Source organism: Nothobranchius furzeri, chromosome 16 (assembly GCF_043380555.1).
Source record: "Nothobranchius furzeri strain GRZ-AD chromosome 16, NfurGRZ-RIMD1, whole genome shotgun sequence".
NCBI classification, from domain to species: domain Eukaryota; kingdom Metazoa; phylum Chordata; class Actinopteri; order Cyprinodontiformes; family Nothobranchiidae; genus Nothobranchius; species Nothobranchius furzeri.
In genome coordinates, this window is record NC_091756.1 from 31,039,153 (window position 1) to 31,061,568 (window position 22,416).

Below are 22,416 nucleotides of genomic sequence, written 5' to 3' on the forward strand. Positions count from 1 at the left end.
AAGGAAAGAAGGAAGGGAGGATGGGTGGATAAAAGAAAGAAAGAAAGAAAGAAAGAAAGAAAGAATGATGGATGGATGGATGGATGGATAGAAGGATGGATGGGTGGATAGAAGGAAGGAAGGAACGAAGGAACGAAGGAAGGATGGATGGATGGAAAGAAGGAAGGAAGGATGGATGATGGAAGGAACGAAGGAAGGATGGATGGATGGATGGATGAATAGATGGAAGGAAGGATGGATGGATAGAAGGAAGGTAGGAAGAAAGGATGGATGGATAGATGGAAGGAAAGAAGGGTGGATGGGTGGATATAAGAAAGAAAGAAAGAAAGAAAGAAAGAAAGAAAGAAAGATTCAAATGCCTAATGTAACAGTTTTTCTAAAGAAAGTTATGGATTTGATTCACAAATGTTTTGCTAATTATCTAGTTTTTTTTTTTTTTTTTTTTAGCAGCAGGTATAATTTAAAACATGCAACTGACTTTCAGGCAACAATGGTTTTGCAGGATTAGGCAAAATACAAAACATCTCACTACAAAGTGAATGTATCAATGTTGAGCCTAAAGTGGTCATAAACAATTTGTCCCGAAGTTCAAGCCAGTTGGACCAGCTGATTTTGTTCTCAGTACAAATGTGAAGCTCACCCTCGTGCTCAGGGAAAACAATCAGATCAGTCACTACGAGACTTTAAAGTCAACCCTATCAGGAGAAAACAGGAAATCATTGACATGTGTCTGTTTGGAATAGTGAATATTTCATGACAGACCAATTGCTGGACTCATATTTCATTCTGGGACCAAGCAATAAACTAGCTGCAGCTACAAACTGTCTGTAGGGAACAGTTTAATGTTTAAACATATTTAATGTATTTTAACCCACTGTAGAGAGCCTCCTTGGTGGCCTGTTTTTGGAGCGATAGCTTTAACATCCTTAAGGACTGATGAGCTAAAGGCTAATTTTAGCACAATCAAGACAGAATTGTCCCAAAACAGCTCAGTCCCCCTAAATACCACAGCAGTTGATGTAAATGTTGTTTCATAAACCTACAGTGCTGTCTAACTGCATTTTTTTAATTATTTTTTAAAACACAGAAAAGGTTTCTTTTTACCTTGCTGACAGTTTTGTTAACTGGCTGTAAACTTCCTCAGAGCTGACGCTATCGCCCTCTGCTGCCCACTCTCCCTTCACCGATGACACAGTCCCATGCAAGATCCAATGTGTAAACCCCATCAGTGCTGTCATCGTGCATTAAGTGTTTTGGCAGAAATTCCTGCCTTAATTGCTATAGTTGATGTTTTACTACAATAAAAAGCTTAATAAAATAATATCTGGGGGGGCTGCTGTGTGATTGGGGTGATTGGAGCTGTTTAAAGGCAGCAGCTAAATGGTTTGGTCTTGGTTGTGTCAGATTAGGTCATCAGTCTTAAAAGCAGTGTTTCCAAACAGAGGCCATTCAGAAAGATTCATCAGCAGGTTTGATGGGTATTATTTATTTTGACACACACACACACACACACACACACACACACACACACACACACACACACACACACACACACACACACACACACACACACACACACACACACACAGCATTTAAAATGTTATGTATTCAATGAAAGACAAAAGGAGAGCTGAGGATGAAATTTCTAAACTTTCACACCAGTCAGAAAGGTTATTGTTTTTACATTGCCTTTTACACCACAGCTGATAATAAAGCAGCTTTAGCTTAGTAAACAACGGCAGCACTTAGTTCTAACCATCGACATAAATATACGTTCTAACCGATGGTTCTAACCCTAGACTGCACTGACTCCTAGCGGACATTTCTAGTTAGTACAAGCAGTCTAGTGAAAACACGCTGACGAGTTTGCGGTGGTGATTAAATATTATGTATGCTATTGTTGAAATCATCAGCTAAATGAAACAATAGCAGTGTTTATAGTTTACCAGAAAGTGTTATCAGTGGAGCAGTGAGAGTGGAGGTCCACCTGCAGCCCTGCCCTCACAGCAGCTGCTCTGAAATCTCAACCCTGCGGTGTTTTCCGCGTTCTCCACCCATTCTCCACCTTCCTGTCTCGACTGACTCTTGCCAAAAAGTTTTCCATCTTTTCAAATTCGGGTCTGTTAGTGTTTTTTTTTCTTCTTTCAAGGTCTGTTAGCAACAGAGCAGCACCCATGGGGGAAATGCCAGAGCAAAAGTACTCATCAGACATGATTATTCGGATACTACAAGAGGCTCCGGCTGCCAGGAAGGACCTGGTTGATAATCACAGCAACCTCCTCCGAGTAGCAGATTACTGCGAGAGTAGTTACCTCCAGGTAAGTATTGTACACCAGCTCAGACACACTCCTATAGCCTTGGAACTTCTGGATCAGTTAAACTCACTTCAATAACCCTTTATAAGCTGCAGGTGTTATGGTTCTCCAGATGTTAAAGAGCAGCTGCAATGGACCAGTTAGTGTGAGATTACAGCAGAGTCAGCTCTAAGCCTAAATATATGGAGTCATTTTTTTTTTTACTTATGAAGTTCAATCTGAAATCTAATGACATAGTTTATTATATAGTTGAATCCAAGTAGTTGGAATAAAATCTCTACATTAAATCGAGTGATTTCTAACCTAATTAAAACAGCTACATCAAATATTTTGTTTTAAATCTGGCAATGACATGGTTAAATTGGATTGATATGTGCATTGAAACGTCACCAGGTGACGTTAAATCTAAAGATTTAGAATAGAATCTTAGCTTACAAAATTAAATCAAAACATTTAGAATCCAAATATGTAATATCAGATCTTAAATGACATAATTTAAGTACAATTTTGATTCAAATCAACATAAACAAATTTTATCTAAATGTTGAAACCATTTGAAATTAATGATTTAGCTAACCTGCAACATGTGTGAGGTAATTCCACTCAAACCCTGATCTTTTGTAACATTTCTGTTTGTTCGCGCATATTTTTGTTTTTGCGACAGGCAGAAGATCCCACCAAAGCTATAGAAGAAGCCAAGGCTCTGACCACCCAGGCTTTAGCCAGCGTCACTTATCAGATCAACCGCGTGGCCAGCACTGTGCTCAAGCTGCTGGACTCTCAGGCCATGCAGATCAAAGGCATGGAGTCTTCTGTCAACCTGCTGTCACTGGTGAGGAAAACGATGCGGAACAACACACATAGTCTAATGATGGTAGTAAACACCCAGTGAAGAAGAATGCTCACTGGGCAAAAAAACACATTTAAGGAGCAAAAAGGATCTAAAGTTTGTCAGACTGAAGGCTGATTTTACATAAACCTCCTGAACTCGCTGAAGCGTGAGTTAGAAAAAAGGATAACGTGTCAATAAATCACTGCCATTCATAAGTGATGAGAACAGCTATTGCAGCTTTTGGTTTTTGACCCAGAGCTGCAGGTGGACTCTCACATTAGCCAGGTGGTTAGATCCTGCTTTCTCCAGCTTCGCCGGCTATCAAAGATGAAGTCTATCCTGACTAGACGCGACCTGCACACAGTGATCCATGCATTTGTGATCTCTCGTTTGGATTATGATAATTCCCTTTTTTATGGATCCACATCTCCCTCGGTTGCGCGCCTACAGCTGGTGCAGAATGCGGCAGCCTGCCTTTTGACGGACACCAGACGGAGGGAGCACATTACTCCTGTTCTGTCCCAGCTGCACTGGCTCGCGGTGCGCTACCGCATCCAGTTTAAAATTTTACTTCTTGTTTTTAAGTCACTCTATCTTTATGCGACTCTGTACGTGACTCAGCTGGTTCAGCCCTACGTACCTGGTCGAATTCTTCGATCAGCAGACCACCGCCTGTTAAGTGTTAGGGTGAGGGCACGAGGAGAACGAGTGTTCTCAATCTGTGCGCCTCGTCTCTGGAACCAACTCCTTCTAGCAGTGAGAATAGCCCCCTCTCTCGCTGATTTCAAATCACGCCTGAAGGCTCATTTTTATTCCTTGGCGTTTACTTCAGCCTAGTTAGCATTGTACTATGTCTCTGTTTTATTTTTTTATAGTAGTTACTGTACTACATTTATTACTTTCTTCCCATGTGTTGATTTTTATGCTCTTTTATTGTGCATCACTTTGGTTGACCTCAACAGTGTAGAAATGTGCTTTATAAATAAAATAGAAATGGAAATTACTGTTGTGAATGAACCAAACACAGTGTTGTAATTGGGGTGAATAATTGGTTAGACTAAGTTAGTTCTATCAAACTTTTGGGATTTAATAGTTTTGCTCAATGTGAATATTTGTTATCAAAAACCAAATTCTGATGATATTGTCTAATTTAACAAAAGACAATAAAACAAAATAAAATTTCTAAGTGTTTAGCTCTACTAAATACATCTTGCAGCATAATTACATATGCAGATTTAACAAAATGTAATTCTTACAGAACAGAACTAACGCTGCTATTGGTGCGTTATACATTCAACTTATTCTATTCTAATTATTTCATGTTACTCTTTTATTTAGTTTTCATTCAAAGGATACACTTTACTTTTTATATTTTAGGGAAACATTTTTCCATTTTTTATTGTTTGACATTCAGTTTATCAACTAAAACCAATGCAACAGTATTCATTATTTCAAATGTATAAAAACATTCTTCTTAAAAAGTTCAAATACACAAAACTCTGGTACCCTGAGTGCAAAACGTATTTAGATTTTTAGAAATGAACGTAAAAGTACAAAATTATACAGATATGATCATCTGATGCCTGACAATGTTACCCAGACATGAATACGTAGACGCCCCATTGGTCTCTGGAGAGTGTAACAGCGCCGCTGCCATATTGGATGGGTCTCCTCAGTCTCCAAAGTCAATGCTTTGTAGAAATGAATCCTGGGGAGGCGAATGGAGACCCATCTAAGATGGCGGCCGGCCATGACCGCAGCTCCAATAGGCAGCACCAGTCAACAAGGCGTCTACATACATGTCTGTGATGTCACCATAGTGTGACTGTGATTTTACTAGCAGACTGATTACTTACTCCACACCACCGACTCTCCTGTAGCATACGTTTTTTCCCAGCTTGTGTGTCCTCGTCCCTCTCTCTGTGAAATCAGATGTCTTGCTCCTAACTCTTGGTGCGCTCTGGTCCAGGCTGCAGCGATCCACCTTGACAAAGTGGCCCGGAGGGAGATCGGCATCTTTACCACTCCCAAACCCAAGACTTGTTCTGCACCTATGGTCTCGCTGGATTCAGGCGTGGAACCAGAGCAAGGCTACATCAGAGTGCCCATCTCCTACTCCATCCTGGACTCCATCGGACACTCCTTTGAGGTGATGTGGTTTAGATCAGCAGCTGTAACAAGGATTATATTTCTGTGTCATCAGCGTAGACGTGTGATGTTTGTCTTCTTCATCTGACCCTCACAGGTGGTGGAGCAGCAGCCTGTAAAGGCCTCAGAAGAGCACACAAAGAGAGTTGCAGAAATCTCTGTGTATGTTTTTATCTCTAGCGTCATTCTGTTTCACAGAAACGTTTTAATGACATGAAGCTGAAGAGTTGATGACATCATATTTAAGACACACCCATTTCTCAGTCTATGCTTGTTGTTGTTTACAGAACCAGTCACGGCATCGCTGTTCCTCCACCCTCAGTCCCCACCCTTCCCACTAAACCCACAGACAATAGTCTGCCTCCTCCTCCTGCTGCTCCTGCTTCTTCACCTTCCTTGTTGGACACTAGCCTCCCCCCTCCACCTGCATTACCCTCAGATCTCCCCCCACCTCCCCTTTTACCAAGCAGTTCATCAAACAGCAGCTACCCACTTCCACCGCCTCCACCTCCATTGGCAGCTGGAGGTTTCTCTACCCCTCCTCCTCCACCTCCTTTCATGTCAGAAGCTTCAACCCTTCCTCCACCTCCTCCACCACCTCCTCTCATGTCAGGAGCTACAACCGTTCCACCACCTCCACCACCTCCTCTCATGTCAGGAGCTACAACCGTTCCACCACCTCCACCACCTCCTCTCATGTCAGGAGCTGCAACCCTTCCTCCACCTCCACCACCTCCTCCTCCTCTCACGTCAGGAGCTGCAACCATTCCTCCACCTCCTCCACCACCTCTTCTCATGTCAGGAGCTGCAACCCTTCCTCCACCTCCTCCACCACCTCCTCTTATGTCAGGAGCTGCATGCATTCCTCCACCTCCTCCACCTCCTCCCCTCATGTCAGGAGCTGCATGCATTCCTCCACCCCCTCCACCACCTCCTCTTATGTCAGGAGCATGCATTCCTCCACCTCCTCCACCACCTCCCCTCATGTCAGGAGCTGCATGCATTCCCCCACCTCCTCCACCACCTCCTTTCATGTCAAGAGCTGCAACCCTTCCTCCGCCTCCTTCTCCAACAGCTGCTTTCGTGCCACCCCCTCCACCCCTTTCACGGTTCTCCTAGACAGTCCTGGATTTTGTTCATTCATAAAACAATCCGAAAGGATTAAATCCACATTCTGAAGAGTGTGTGTGCAGACCTCATCTGTTTCATCTGCATTTAGCATACATCATGTGTCTGAACGATGCTTCTCTAAGATAAAACTTGTCTCCTTAAGCGTTGTGTTAATTCTAGGAGCTGCAGGAGGGTTTGGTCCAACGTGTCCCAGCAACGCCTCCACCACATTCCTCTAAAACAAGCTGAAACATGAAATTTGCTGTTTCTGTCAGAATCTTTTCTTTTTTTATGTAACACTTTATTTGTTATGTGTGAGCAGCATTTCACCAATGTCTCCTAATCAGTCAGTCCCATTAAAAACCAGTGACACCAGCATTCCCCTCTCTGTGGAGCGAGCAGCTTGAGTCATGTGTGTTGTTGGCGTCTCCGCCTCACAGAGCTCTGCGTCTTTAAACAAGGCACTTAATGTGTAATCTGTCTGTTGCAAGTCAACACATTACTCAACCTGCATCACATGGCTCTTAGTTGAAGGTAAGATTGTTTTTAAGCTTGGAAATGATCCGATTGGGCAAAAGATTTAATCATCTACTGCACTGTTGGATCATTTCAAAGTAAAAGCACACAGTGATCATTAAGCCATATATTTATCTGAAATTAAAAGGAAAAGTTCTGGGTACTTATAATAACCTAATAATAAATATTAATACATAATTAAATCAAATTATCTACCTTGCTTATTTAGCTTTTATCCAAGCATTTTGAATACTCAAATATTTGGGGCAGCCGTAGCTCAGGAGGTAGAGTGGGTTGCCCCTTAATTGGAGGGTCATGGGTTTGATTCCAGCTCCTGCCTGGGGTATTCTGCTGTTGTGTCCTTGGGCAAGACACTTCACCCAACTTGCCTGTTTTGGTGGTGGTCAGAGGGGCCGTCGGTGCCAAATGGCAGCCTCGCCTCTATCAGACAGCCCCAGGGCGGCTGTGGCTACAAAGTAGCTTACCATCACTGGCAGTGTGTGAAAGCGTCTTTGAGTGTCCTAAAAAGCGCTATATAAGTTCAATGCGTTATCATTATTATTCTCACTGTTGGACAAAAAGCTGGAAAAATATATATTTATTAAAGCGGCCAAATCATGGAAAATCCCCTTTTTGGAGCTTTTTATCATGTGATATTGTTATTTTCTCTATAAAATGTTTTTGGTCAACACTTTAGTTTAGGGAACACAAATCAACCATTAATTTGTGTTCAGACTTAGTAGTCCACTAATATGCATATTAATTGGCAGCTAATGAATGGTTAATTTGTGTTCCCTAAACTAAAGTGTTACCAATATTTTTTTTCTGGGCTGCATTAATGCATTTCAGCAGCAAATTTTGAGTCTTACTTTGAAAATCCTGTAAAGCCTATTTGGAAACTCATCTTGTGATCAGGCCCTGCTCCTCTCCCAGAAGCTAGTGTCTGATCAGAAACCCATCTCCCTTGCCCAACACAGAATATGTAGCTTAAGCAACTGTTATAATGTTGTAGACATGGTAGTCCAGAGGTTAGAGTGCTGGGAATGTGGTTTAGTGCAGGTTCACATCCAAGTCCCAGCAGTTACCTGTTTTAGCTACACTTGCCATTATGATGTTTTTAACACTTTTTTGGTAAACTGTTTAAAATGTAAGGACTAATCTTTTTTTAATTTTATTTTTTTATTTTCTTTGTTTAGCCAGTGTGAGTCCATGTGAGGTGAGCAGAGTAAATCAACTAAAATGCTGCTTGGAAACGACCAAATTCAACGATCTAAGAGATTCAAAATATTCTGCAAAAAATAAGTAATAAAACTGAAATATAAAAACATGAAATCTGCTTCAGTTGGCTAAACTAATTATTGCTGACATCGGTATTTGAACCCACATGAGCTCATGGCAAAAGTGAAAAGGCAGTTAACACCTTAACAACTGGACTACCTCAAATAATGCAGCACTTGGCTCATCTAAGACAGTCTTGTAGACGCATTTTGTCTGAACAGGTGGCAAAGTTTCACTAAAAGTGTTTTATTTTCAGGTATAAATTCAGGCTGATGAAAATAACTCAAATTTAAGATAAATGACATCTCAATAGTGGTATTGGTAATATTTCATCATATACTGTGCCTACCTTTGCTCTCAGAGGTTTAAAATAGCATGATATGGAAACTTTAAAGGGAATATAGTGACATAAACTGATTTCAGCAGTTTAATTCTCAACAGTTTCAGTACCTTCCAGAATGAGTCATTTCAGGACTCTGTCACTTTAAGAAAACAAGCTGGAGGTGGTGGATTATGATGATCTGATCTCTAATTTTCTGATAAATTCTGTTGGTTTATTTTCTAAGCAGAGGGACTGTCTTATCTCCATTTTCTGAATTTTGCAGAAAATCACATTGATGGGTCTTTTTTCAGAAGATTTCAACAAATTATTGTCATAACACTCATCTGAAGGATTATTAGGAACACCATATTAATACAGTGTTCAATCCCCTTTCGTCTTCAGAACTGCCTTAATACTAAGTGGCATTGATTCAACAAGGTGCTGAAGGCATTCTTTATAAATGTTGGCCCATATTGATAGGATAGCATCTTCCAGTTGGAGATTTGTGGGATGCACATCCAGGGCACGAAGCTCCCGTTCCACCACATCCCAAAGATGCTCTATCGAGTTGAGATCTGGTGACTGTGGGGACAATTGTAGTACAGTGAACTCATTGTCATGTTCAAGAAACCAATTTGAAATCATTCGAGTTTTATGGCATGGTGCATTATCCTGCTGGAAGTAGCCATCAGAGGATGGGTACATGGTGGACATGAAGGGATGGACATGGTCAGAAACAATGCTCAGGTAGCCCGTGGCACTAAAGGGGCTAAAGTGTGCCAAGAAAACATCCCCCACACCATTACACCACCACCACCAGTCTGCACAGTGATAACAAGGCATGATGGATCCACGTTCTGTTTACGCCAAATTCTGACTCTACCGTTTGAATGTCTCAACAGAAATCGAGACTCATCGGACCAGGCAACATTTTTCCAGTCATCAACTTTCCAATTTTGGTGAGCTCGTGCAAACTGTAGCCTCTTTTTCCTATTTGTAGTGAAAATAAGTGGTACTCATCGACATATATACTGGACAATTCGTGTCCATAGACTTCAATTATAAGTTTTAGTGCCAAAATGGGAGGTTCCCACCACCGTCATTTTGACCGTGTCACAGGTTCCGTCAAGCCCAGACAATTACAAAAAAGGGAAAAGAGGTGGAGCTGAGGGTGGGGCTGTAAGGCTGGGATCAAATGACGACACCCGTCGAACTGAACCCATGTAGCTACAAGCTAACCCAAAGCTAACGCGGAGGTGGGAGCTAAGCTAACACAGGTAGCTACCTAGCTACAACCGGAGTTACGCTGAGGACACACTAGCCCCCAAACCGCCGCAAAGCGCCGGAAGGCAAAGCGCTCACGAAATTCGGCCGCTGCCCGCTGCTCCTCAGTTCAGACCAGACGCTTGTTTCTCCGCTCCGGTCGAGGCGCGCCTCGGCTCAGCGGTAGTTTTTCTTTTAACCACTTAGTGTCCTCTATTTCCTCTCTGCCTTTTCTCTGCTCTTTTCCTCTACACCCCCCTCCCCCTTGCTGTTTGTGTGTGTTTGTCCACGTGTGTGTGTGCAGATGCCGAAACGATCACTGCACGGCGCAGGGCGCTTCACAGCCCTTCGGCAGCCCATGTGGTCTATAGAATAGAATAACAAGGGCGCCAAATGAAGGTGGTCCCCGTTTCGCAGCGCTTCGTGGCGCTTCGGCAGCCGGTGCGTCCCAGGCGTTAAAGTCGGAACCCAGCTCCACCAACATGTTACATTTCAACCCATTTTCAGAAATGCAGCGCTATGTCAAATGCACTGGGTTTTACCCTTTTACATTTAAATTTCATGGTTAAACAGTACATGTTCAAATTTAAGCTCAGCTAGTGCAAGAGCGGCAGTGACTTTAAATCATCAGCATAAATACATAAATATAATTTTACTTACCGAAAAATATGAAGTTGGGGACTTCTTGGATGCTCCTTTAGTGCAATTAAAACCACAGCAAGTCATTTTGTCCAACAATTGCACAAATAAAATCCAAAAAAGAATGCACAAACTTCACAACTAATGGTCTAAGTTGAGCGACTGAAAATCGCGGAACAGTTTTCAGGCGAGGCCGAGGCTCAGACTGAGGCCTTTCCTTCGAGCTAGCTTTGCGGTCACGTGGGTCTGATGCTAATTAATTATTCAGAATTTTAGGCTTTTAATACACTTAAACAGAAGAGTGACAAAAAAATCCGCCCTCCTCAGAGTTGTCATGAGTGTAAACTAGATCTATTAAACCTAAAGCATGTTTTGGAACCAGGCTGTGAACATGTTTATTTCTGCTGTGAAATTGGTATTTTCAGTGTAACATGATGAAGGAGCCATTTCTACCCTCTAACAGCGGTTTCCTTTTGACACAGTGTCAGTGTGCATGAAACAGCCTCAAGGTCATGCATTCGCTTCTAAACTGTTTACGTTCCAGCAATGAAGACAGAAGAATGAAGAATAAACTCTTTTCATTTAATTAATCTAAGAACTCTATTTTAATAAAGCTAATCCATCAAAGTGTTAGTCAATAATAAGATGTGACCGACCTGTGAAATTAAAATATTAATTACGTTATTATGAGAAATTAGAAAATAAGTCTGTGACGTTAAGGATTGCAACAGGACTCATTTCACGTAGTGTTAAAGAGACAAAACACATTATTTCACTGATCCAATCAGAATTTTACAGATCTGACGGAGGCGTGCTTCTGATTGTGTTTGGTAATTTTCATTCGACAATAAACCATAACATCCGAGGTATAAAACTACGCCACGTCAGCTCTAACGCCAGTTCAAAGCGTTCCAGAGAAAGTGACGGAGTGGCCAATCCTGACCTTTTACTCTTCAACCGAAAAAACCACGACAAGCTGAGAAATACAGTCGCTATAACAACCAGCTGCAACAACAACTCCTTTCAGAATAAAAGCTCCACCGACCCAGGCTTGGGTCTGACCAGACGCCAATAACGTGTCGCGTGCCGGGGGTAACTCAAAACGGGTCTGGTCGGAACCGCGGTTTCTTCTACCAGCTCGGTTTCCAAAGAGGGTCCGCTGGGCCTCGGCATTCCTGATCTACAAGAGGACTTCCACAAGGCAGGTAGACCTGGCTTGATGGTGTCTCATGCGGTTCTGAAACTAACCCAAGCTTATTTCAAAACAACATCTTCAGTTCCCGTCAGAACTAATCGCTTCTTTGGATTTGCTGCGTCTGATTTACATGACACGTCATCCATTCACCGTCTCATCCATTTTTAGCTACACTATACACTTAGTTCTGAAGTCAGCCTATTTGTTAGTAATAAAATTCTTAACTTTTAAACTTAACTCTCTCTATTCTGTTGTCTCTGAGTGAATACATAACGGTTACATAATCTCTGCATTAAAAAGATCCGATCTTCTGGTTTAACTAACCCACCAAACCGTAAGGTGGATTTCATATTTACTATGGAATCCCACGCCTTAAGGCTCATTAAATAAAATGTAAGAACCTCTCAATTTCCTTACATTAACACAGGAGTCAATGAGGATTTGCTCGCTTCTGACACCAGCCCCCAGCGGATGAGGGTGGAACTGCAATTTTTGTCACTTCCGTGTTGGATTCATTTTCATACCAGTATTATGGGGGCTTGGTGGTACCCGGTGGGGTCTTCTGCTGTTGTAGCCCATCCACCTCAAGGTTGTGTGTGTTGTGGCTTCACAAATGCTTTGCTGCATTCCTCGGTTGTAACGATTGGTTATTTCAGTCAAAGTTGCTCTCCTATCTGCTTGACTCAGTCGGCCCATTCACCTCTGACCTCTAGCATCAACAAGGCATTTTTGCCCACAGGACTGTCGCATACTGAATTGTTTCCATTTCACACCATTCTTTGTTAACCCTAGAAATGGTTGTGTGAAAATCCCAGTGACTGAGCAGATTGTGAAATACTCAGACCGGCCCGTCTGGCACCAACAACCATGCCGAGCTCAAAATTGCTTAAATCACCTTTCTTTCTAATTCTGACGTTCAGTTTGGAGTTCAGGAGATTGTCTTGACCAGGACCACACTCCTAAATGCATTGAAGCAACTGCCATGTGATTGGTTGATTAAATAATTGCATTAAGAAGAAGCTGAACGGAGTTCCTAATAATCCTTTAGATGAGTGTATATATAATATGTAAAGGTCAGAGGTCACTACGAAACCCAATTTTAAATAGATACAAATGTGAGGCCCGCAAGGACATTGTGAGACTCTCACGCCTGCCTGTTGGGTTAGCTACAAAGTTAGATGTAAACACTAAAACTGTTGTGGTCTTTTAATGTTTAACAAATGACTAAGAATTTCCTCTGAACTTAGGATAGCACACACCTCCTTTGACACATTTTTCTCTTTTGACTAAACAGTCCTTCGTCACAGGACTTCTGAGTAATGTTTTGGGTGACGAACAGCTGAGTTTGTTGCCATTTTGTCAACAAAACCGTCTGAAGAGGATCAGAGAGCTTACTGGATTGGCCAACATCCCTCCAGTCCACATAAGGAGTAGCATCAGGAATAAATGAGGAATATTTTCTACTTTTGACAGAGAACTTCCAACAAACAGCAAGAAAAGTGAGTCTACCGTCTCCATTCATAACTTCAATGCAGCTTTTTACCTTGTTGTTTAAGTCTGATGGTGAAAATGTAGAAATGTCATCAAATTCTAGCTAAACCCAAGTAAACTTATTGTCATCCATTAAAACATTAGAGGGTTTAGACAAATAAAACTTCATTTTGCTGTTAAATAACTTTAAAATGAGAACAAATACACACTCACTGGCCACTTTATTGGGCACACCTTGCTAGTACTGTGCTGGACCCCCTTTTATTTCAGAACTGCCTTAATCCTTCGTGGCATAGATTAAACAAGGTACTGGGAACTTTCCTCAGAGATTTTGGTCCATATTGACATGATAGCATCACACAGTTGCTGCAGATCTGTCGGCTGCACATCCATGATGCAAATCTCCCGTACCACCACACCCCAAAAGAGCTCTGTTGGATTCAGATCTGGTGACTGTGGAGGCCATCTGACTACAGAGACCTCATTGTTATATTCTAGAAACCAGTCTGAGATGATTCGAGCTTTATGACATGGCTCGTTATCCTGCTGGAAGATGGGCACACTGTGGTCATCAAATAATGGATATGGTCAGCAACTACACTCAGGTAAGTTGTAGCATTGTAATGATGATCAATCAGTACTAAGGGGCCAAAAGTGTGCCAAGAAAATATCCCCCACACCACTCCACCACCACCAGCCTGAACTATTGATACAAGGCAGGATGGATCCATGCTTTCATGGCCATGTTCATGGGTATGACCAAATTCTGACCATACCATCTGAATGCAGCAGCAGAAATCGAGACTCATCAGACAGGCAACATTTTTCCAATCTTCTATTGTCCAATTGTGGTGATCCTGCATGAATTGTAGCCTCAGTTTCCTGTTCTTAGCTGAAAGGAGTGGCACCCAGTGTGGTCTTCTGCTGCTGTAGCTCATCTGCCTCTAGCTTCAATGTCTTATGTGTTCGGAGATGTTCTTCCTCAAATCTTGGTTATAATGAATGGTTGTTTGAGTTATTGTTGCCTTTCTGTCAACTCAAACCAGTCCGGCCATTCTCCGCTGACCTCTGGCTCAAGGCATTTTGCCCACAGAACTGCCGCTCACTGGATGATTTCCCTTTTTCAGACCATTCTCTGTAAACCCTAGAGATGGTTGTGTGTGACAATCCCAGAAGATCAGCTGTTTCTGAAATACTCAGACCAGCTCATCTGGCACCAACAACCATGCCACGTTCAGCATCACTTAAATCACCTTTCTTCCCCATTCTGAAACTCGGTTTGAAATGCATTGGATCATCTTGACCATGTAAACATGCCTAAATGCATTGAGTTGCTACCATGTGATCAGCTGATTAATCTTTTTTGTTAACAAGCAGTTGGACAGGTGTGCCCAATAAACAGTGATTGAGTATAACAGGAAACTGTTTTCATTAATTGCAGCACTAATCTAGCCTGGCAAGCCAGACTAAATAAATGTATTATTTAGTCTGGCCACGCTCTATTGACGGCTCTCGGTTGTGGGGCGGGTTCTACCGTTGTCTTTCAAATGATCTCCGCATTCCACTGGACAATGAATGTGACATACTCTTGTTTCACTCTGTTGCATCATCCCACCCACCAGGCATATAGAGTGCCCTGATTAGCCCACAAAGCGGATAAAGCTCTGTGATTTGTTCACTAAGCAGATAGAGCACTATGATTGGCCCACCATTATGGACCAATCACAGCTCTTTATGTGTTTGAAACCCCTCTAGAGAGTTGTGATTGGCTAGCCAGAGTCCTGGTAGGAGCTGCTGAGGTTCCAATGGAGCATGCCAAGACCATTCTTTGCAAAGCAAGAATTTGGTCTAGTTCACTAGGCTAGCACTAATCAGTTCTGACAAGATCTGATTATTTCTCAGACATAAACGGTTCTATTTGAGCCCATGGAAGGAACCTTTTAACGAGGTTGTGTGAATCTTAGGCCTAGTCCACACGTAGCCGGGGTTTTATGAAAACGAATATCCGCCCCTCCAAAAACTTGCATCCACACCACCGCGTTTTAAAAACAAACTCTGTCCACACGTACCCGGATGAATACGTTGTTAAGGACATACCAGACCTGTAGGCGGCAGTACTTCCCCCGTTCTTAACCTCGTCCTTCGTCTGTGGTCTTCCGCAAGGAGCAGTAATTCCGCTTGCAAAAACAAACAAGCAAAAAGCGCTTGGACAATTGATGGATCGGGTAGTGACAGAGCGCAGCTCTGAGGGCTTCCATGATGCCGGCTAGTGTAAACACAGATCGCACACGTGATGTCAGCATTTTTTTTGTCGCGGAAAGTGACGTTGCGGACCTTAAAACTCCGGTTTTGTCCGTCCACACGCAGACACCCAAAACGGAGACAACGCAGATCTTCACTTTGGCCGGAGTTTTTAAAAAGATCCGTTTTTGTGTGAAAAAACTCCGTTTTCGTGTGGATGACAGGCCAAAACGTAGAAACATTTCTACGTTTTGGCAGATCCCCGGCTACGTGTGGACAGGGCCTTAATGTAACTTTACTTTGTGCAGCTTTGTTGTGATGTTTACATCATCCACACTAAGATCATTGTTTTGGCAAGAGTAGGAAGGAAGACAGAAAGATCCAGCTTGTTCTTATTTCACAGGAAATTTGTAGAAAATTATATATATATTTTTCCCCCCAGAAAAGGAAAGTGTAGCTTAACCTAGTATTCGATTTATGATTATACATAACTAATCTGTTCTATCTTGTATCAGTGTGACATCTTTTTCAGCTACAGTGTTAACACACACCTACAAATGTAATAAAATAAAAACCTCCATCTGGGATTGATAAAGTATTTAAATTAATTGAATTTAAAATGACACAAGTTTTGTTTTTGTGCAAAAAAAAGAAGATTTTTTTTAATTAAAAATAAATAAAGATAGGTTAAATAAATTAGGTATAGCCATGTTTAAATTAAACAAACTATATCTGATACTTTATATAATAAACTAATTATTAAAGGCAAATAATAAAACAAATAATAAAAATATTTGAATATCTATATTTCATTGTTTCATTCACTGAAGAAATACAACTGAACTCTGAAATGTTCTATTGGAATTAACACAAATGCATACTGTTAGAATTCATACTTAACAGGTAAAAAATTAGAATATTGTGCAAAAGTTTATTTATGTCACTAATTATAACTAAAGGATGAAACTAACATAAGGGATAGACTTGTTACATGCAAAACCAGGTATTTCAAGCCTTTATTTGTAATATTTGTGATTATCATGGCTTACAGTTTATGAAAACCCCACATTCATAATCTCAGATGATTTTGTGAAAAGGTTCAATATTCTAGACTCAAAGTGTCACTCTAACCAGTTCATGGAACCAGACACCTGCAAAGAGTTCCTGAGCCTTTAGATTGTGTCTCAGTTTAAGCTGGATTACTGACGTAAATGGACTTTTGCACCATATTCATTAAACATGTACGGTAAAACTAGATCATTTATTGATGTGTGACAAACATAAAACACACGTCTGTTTCTGTGTCTTTAAACACCACAGTCATGCCATAAAAGCTCCTCACTTCCACGAGTCACACAGCGAGCCACGAGCCAGGACACTTTTAGGTTTGTAACACGGTAAGAACCACATCTCTGTAAACGAATGAGTTGTTTTTCCACATTTCTCTGAAATGACTGTGGTAAAATCACGAGAACCAGTCTGACTTTTTTTATTTCCAGCCGAAATAAACAACAGATTTATAAGATGAAAGATCACTATACATTGTTACAGTGTGTGAACATTACTATCCTTTACACCGCTGATGAAACACTGAAGCATTACTTGTTTTGTAAAACTCAATGTTTCTTAAAAATATTGCAACAACACAAGTGAAACGTTATGGGGTCACTAGAGATCATTACCCTGTGACTGTTCAAGGGGCTTTCATATAAAAAGCTGCACTTTATTACACCCTGTGACTATAAATTTGGTTTCTGCTCTTATAGTGCTGCACGTCTGGCTCATATTTAACAAAAAACTACCAATAAAGGCTGTAAATTGTATAAATCTCAGTGATACAAAGTTTGTGCTTCAGGTTTTTGTCATTTACAGATTTTAGTTATTTTTAAAGGTGTGGTTTACTCATTTATTCAATACATTTGCAGTGCTTGTGCAGAGTTGGGCTGAAAACAGCAGGATTACTCATTCTTATTAATGATATGCACGCACCTCGCTTCTGATTGCCTAACAGAACGTGTTCAGCCATGTAAGTCGCTATCACCAAGACACTTCTTTCCTCGCTGCAAAAACAACTTTTAAAAAGCCTTCCTGTGGGCGGGTTAGGGCCAAGATGGGCGTGGCCATTAATGCAAATTCACAGTGTGACATAGATACGTGAGGATTTTCAAATCCTAGCATTTCACTGTCAGAAGCTAATGCCAGAGATAGGTGTAGGACACTGTTTTCATATTCAGTCTTCATGAAAAACTCAGAGTGACCGATTATAATCAGAAATAATCATAAAAATGTTTTTTCAGTCAACCACACCTTTAAAACCCTTCTAATGCTCAACGGTGAATGCTATTCTTGTGTTTTTACAGTAATGCCAGCAACTCCAGCTATGACCGAAATACAGAATATCATTCAAATAGTGTAAGTTATTAAATCAAGTGTCCAAAATAACTCTTCTTCTATCGGAAGGTCCCTTTAGATGTTCAACTGGATTTTAAAATGTGTCCCTATAGATTTCCCGTCCTGGTGATCGTTGTTGCTTCCATTCTGCTCTGCTTCTACCTTCTGTTGAAAAAGAAAAGAGAACAATGTGACACCAACAGATCGATGCAGGTCCAAGCTATTTCCCCATCAGGGTATCGGGTGGAGGAGGACACGCACTTTGACCCGTTCCCTCCTCGTTACAGCATTGTGGTTTGCCCACCACCATACGCAATGGTGAGGAAACACACTTCCTACTCAGCCAATCATCACGTCTCCTTTGTTTAGCTTTAAAATATGTGCTCGGATTTTTTACATTAAGTCGGAGCACTAAGGTGTCCCAAGCCTTGGAGTCAGTACATTCCAGGACTCTAGATGGTGCTATATAAAAACAGTTTATTAGTCTTTTCACCATTTATCTCTGTGTAGGTTGCTGGTTCAAATCCCAGCAGTGATTTTTCTACATGTAAATGGTAAAGAGCCTGTATTTGTATAGCTTCTATACCTTCTTAGGGTTCTACAACCCCCCCAAGGTGCTTTACAACACAGTCATCCACCCTTTTAGTTTTTTTGTTATTCTTCATCACACACAGAGCAAAAAGAGTTTGTTCCTACCATGGCTGACATGTTTTGACGTCTACTGCCACCTTCGTCAGAGCAACCGCCGACGTTTGGTGGGCAGCCGAGAGTAGCAGAGGACAACATTGCCTTCTACTGCTTGCACCTTCGTTGATGACCATGTCCCATGAGTGGTCCAACGTGTATACTCCTTCGTCCCTGTTCCTGTGTGCACGTCTTCTTATCTCAATCGCTTCATCGGCGTTTGCTCTGATGAAAGCAGCAGTAGATGCTGGAACATGTCAGCAAAGGTTAAAACGAGCTCTTTTTGTTCTTTGTAGGCGGATAAAAAACACAGAACAAAAGTACGAAGGTAACAAGACTCCCCAAGGTGCTTCACAACACAATCAGTCCATCCATTCACACAGTGATGGTGATGAGCTACAATGTAGCTACAGCTGCCCTGGGGTGCACTGATGGAAGTGAGACTGCTGAAAACTAGCACCACCAGCAGGCAAGGGTGAAGTGTCTTGCCCATGTGTGTGTGTGTGTGTGTGTGTATTTGCGCGCGCGCACGTGTGTGAAGCCCTGGATCTTTTTCAGTCCTAAATCCACCCCTGACATGGACTAGCGCTCCATTAAAGAGGATAAAGCTGTGCAGGTAATAGATGGATCATTGGCAACCTGGAGGATTTGACAAGACAAATAAGTTAGTTTTCATAGATACAGATGGATTTAAAACAAGAGAGAAAGAAAACATTGTCTCCCTCTATCAAATCGGGTTAAAGACTTACTGAAGACAAACAAACCAAAGGCTTCTAAAGCAGGACAATGTAGAAACCCCCTGGAGAGACCCAAAACTCACTGTTCTGCTACATCCTATTAAGGCTGGTTGACCTTGCATGCTCCTGCCAAGAATAATGGGATAAACATCTAAAGAAAGGATGTGCCAAGCTTGTAAGATGGTTCCTGAGAGGCCATGGAGCTAAAGGAGGCTGTAGCCCAGCGCAGAGCAAATAACCTTTTGTCTCAGGAATCATTCAAATTAAAGTAAAGCGCAACAATCAGTTTTCTTTAATCATTAGTGAAGGTGTAGCCCATGGGTAATCACTTCTGGGCCTGGAGGGCCAGCATCCAGCACTTTTTAGTTTTAACCCTGTTTCAACACATTTGAGTTCAATCAGCAGGTGATTAACAGGCTTCTGCAGAGGCTGGTGCACGGGTGATTCAACCACTGAATCAAGTGTGCTGGAGCAGAGAAACCACTAAAACGTGCTGAATTTGAGGTTCATCCCTCAGGTCTAGAGGTCATCCCTCAGGTCTATGTCTGATTATGTCATAGAGAACAGTTTAGCTGTTGATGGAGTATTGACAAAGTCTCCAAAGATCTAATTTAAAGAATCATAAAACACTAATATTTTGGTCCAGAAGGCGTCTAACAGACTGCTGATTACCTCTGATCCTTCTACTCACCCAGTTTGACCCAAAGCTGACAAACGTCTGGCCTGGAGGCCCCCCTCCTCCCTACGAGATGTACCCGATAACCCTTCCCCTGGCACCTCACTGGATGACTCCAGCAGAACCTCTACAGCTGACCCGTCCAGCCTCACCCCAGCAGAACCCTCCCCCCACTCCCCAGCGGTACCACAGAGCATCTGTTGGCTAAAAAGCTCAGTTTCCTTGTCAAGACTCCTTGTTTCATTATTTATTACACTGTGACTTTAAAGAGCAAGTCACCCCCAAATCAACTTTTTTGCTTATAAACTATATAATTGAGTGTCTAATCGTGCTGTAGACATGTGTGGTCAATAATTTGGCACTTTAGTTAAAATTTTAATATTCTGCCCAAGTTGCTGTTAGAGTTGCGCCCTCTTCAGGTAAAACCTCTGCACTACATTTGAATTTACATCTGCCATCGCTATTGGCTAAGAGGTACTCGATTACGTTAGCCGGTACCATATGATGTCTCAATGCCGTTATGAGCCTGTGTGTGTGTATTTGTTAGAAGCTCCGCCCCCTCGGTCTTCCAGGCAACACTTCATTGTTGCACATATTTCAAAAAGGGAAATGGGAGGAGTTACATTCTGGTAGGGGGTGACTTGCTCTTTAATTCATAATTAATCAACATTAAAAACTAAAACAATGTAAAAACTATTTAATACATTTGTTTTATATAAAGATCAGACTACAATGTAGCATCTACACACCAGCAGAATCACCTTTATGTTATATTATACACTCTTTATTACAATACAGTACTTTACAAGTTTAACAAAAAGATGAAATAAATACTCAAGATGTGGCCAAAACGTTTTGTCTTTACTCTTTTTCTAATCAATAGAAAATAAATGTTTCATAACAGAAAAAAACTTAAATCATTTCCTTGGCTTTATAACTATTTAAGGCAAAATTAACCATGAATTTGAAGCCACTTGTTTTAATGTTTGTACATCCAAAAAACAAATCAAAACTTCCACTAATTGTCCAATAAGTAATGCTAAGGTTATATGTTACCCTTCAATATACGATGCATACACTAGTCTAGGCTACTTGGGATATGTCTTATTTTTTAGGGTTTAAATGTCAACAGTGCTACAAATAAAACTCCAACAGAATCAAGCAGGCAGTAGTGAAACACAGTGATCCTTTGGCTGGATTCTCAAATGAATCAAAGCTTTTCTGGTACAGGACAGAGAAATAAACCCATGATGAACAGAAAACCTCTCAGCTGGAGCATCTGTCCTCCCCTTTGTGTTTGTGTGTACATTGGAGTGTGTGGTATTGCATGTATATTAATTAATCGTCTATTGCTATTTCATGTTCAAATCAAAGTAGACATTGGAGATTAAGCACATTTCTGAACTTGTGAAATGGTAAAATGTTGACATTTGGTATCTTTCCTCAAGTTTTCCTACTGATGGATGTAAACATTACACTACATAAATAAGATTTAGAAAGGCTAAAACTGTCCTTCTACAAAAACCTTCACTGTTACTTGTTACGACGACACACACGCACACGCTCGCACACACACACACACACACACGCTTGCACTACTGAACTGCAGCCCATAATCACCTCTAAATCCTTCTGAACAAACATCAATAAAAGAATTCCAAAGAAATTACAGTTGGGCCAACAGGGAATGCTAAGTTTGTACAAAATTGCTCTACATGAGGCTGGTCGTTTGCACTGAATTATGACGCTCAGCTCCCCCACCCCCGCTCTCTCCCTCTGGAGCCACAGATCATAAAATGTCCTCCGGCTCTGATCCAGATGTTCAGAACACCCAGCTGACAGGGACCCACTGATGCTCCGTTGACAGTTTTTCCAGTGCCAAGCGTAGACTTCGGAAAGCCGCTTCAAGACCGTCGTTCACAATGAAAAGATCAAAGTAATGTCCGTAGGCTCTCTTGATGCGCTCGCTCTCGTCCACCGTCCTCTTCAGCTCAGAGTCCTGGCAGGAGCAGGGTACAAAAGGACTTTAGGACACAAATTCAGCTGAAATAAAAAAAGTGGAACATAAAAAGTTATCTAAATACTACCTTCTTATAGAAATTTATTAGCACTGACAACCAGTTCTAGTTTTTCAACTGACAAAACTCATTTCCTAAAAGCATTTCAATAGTTCTTAAATTTGAAGCCAATTTCAAAAGAATGAGATCGCCCATACAAGTGGCTGAAAGGAGTTTTCGTCGCAGGGTGTCTGGAGTTTCCCTTACAGAGAGGGTGAGAGGCTCGGTCATCCGGGAGGGGATTGGAGTAGACCCGCTGCTCCTCCACGTCCAGAGGAGCCAGTTGAGGTGGCTCGGGCATCTAGTTAGGATGCCTCCTAACTAGAAGTCCTCCCTGGTGAGGTTATCTGGACACATCCCACCAGTAGAAGACCTAAAGGAAGACTCAGGACACACTGGGGACTATCGGCTGGCCAGGGTACATCTTGGGATTCCCCCCCGGAGGAGTTGCGCCAACTGGCTGGGGAAAGGGAAGTCTGGGTGTCCCTGCTTAAGCTGCTGCCCCCGCAACCAGACTCTGG

General features: G+C 41.7%; 3 protein-coding genes across 5 annotated transcripts in view; 2 read left to right on the forward strand and 1 right to left on the reverse strand.

Moving 5' to 3' along the window:
* The first annotated feature begins 2,021 nt into the window (after positions 1-2,021).
* On the forward strand, positions 2,022-6,780 carry abi3b (ABI family, member 3b). The gene is made up of 5 exons (XM_015963493.2): positions 2,022-2,318; positions 2,980-3,147; positions 5,117-5,296; positions 5,393-5,457; positions 5,583-6,780. The coding sequence occupies exons 1-5, from the start codon at positions 2,175-2,177 to the stop codon at positions 6,412-6,414; spliced, it is 1,389 nt and encodes a 462-aa protein (XP_015818979.2). The 5' UTR covers positions 2,022-2,174; the 3' UTR covers positions 6,415-6,780.
* A 6,130-nt stretch (positions 6,781-12,910) lies between these two features.
* LOC107388105 (uncharacterized) lies at positions 12,911-20,689 on the forward strand. Its single transcript, XM_054749110.2, has 5 exons — positions 12,911-13,117; positions 16,671-16,747; positions 17,711-17,762; positions 17,855-18,059; positions 19,858-20,689. Exons 3-5 carry the CDS (start codon positions 17,713-17,715, stop codon positions 20,044-20,046), a joined length of 444 nt encoding a protein of 147 aa, XP_054605085.1. The 5' UTR covers positions 12,911-13,117; positions 16,671-16,747; positions 17,711-17,712; the 3' UTR covers positions 20,047-20,689.
* mpp2b (MAGUK p55 scaffold protein 2b) overlaps positions 20,581-22,416 on the reverse strand; it is a 76,286-nt gene continuing 74,450 nt past the window's right edge. For all 3 annotated transcript variants that reach the window (XM_015963491.3, XM_054749109.2, XM_015963490.3), the window contains one exon: positions 20,581-21,837. In XM_015963491.3, coding sequence (XP_015818977.1) covers positions 21,661-21,837 — 177 coding nt within the window. In that variant the 3' untranslated portion in view covers positions 20,581-21,660. The remainder of the gene's footprint in view (positions 21,838-22,416) is intronic.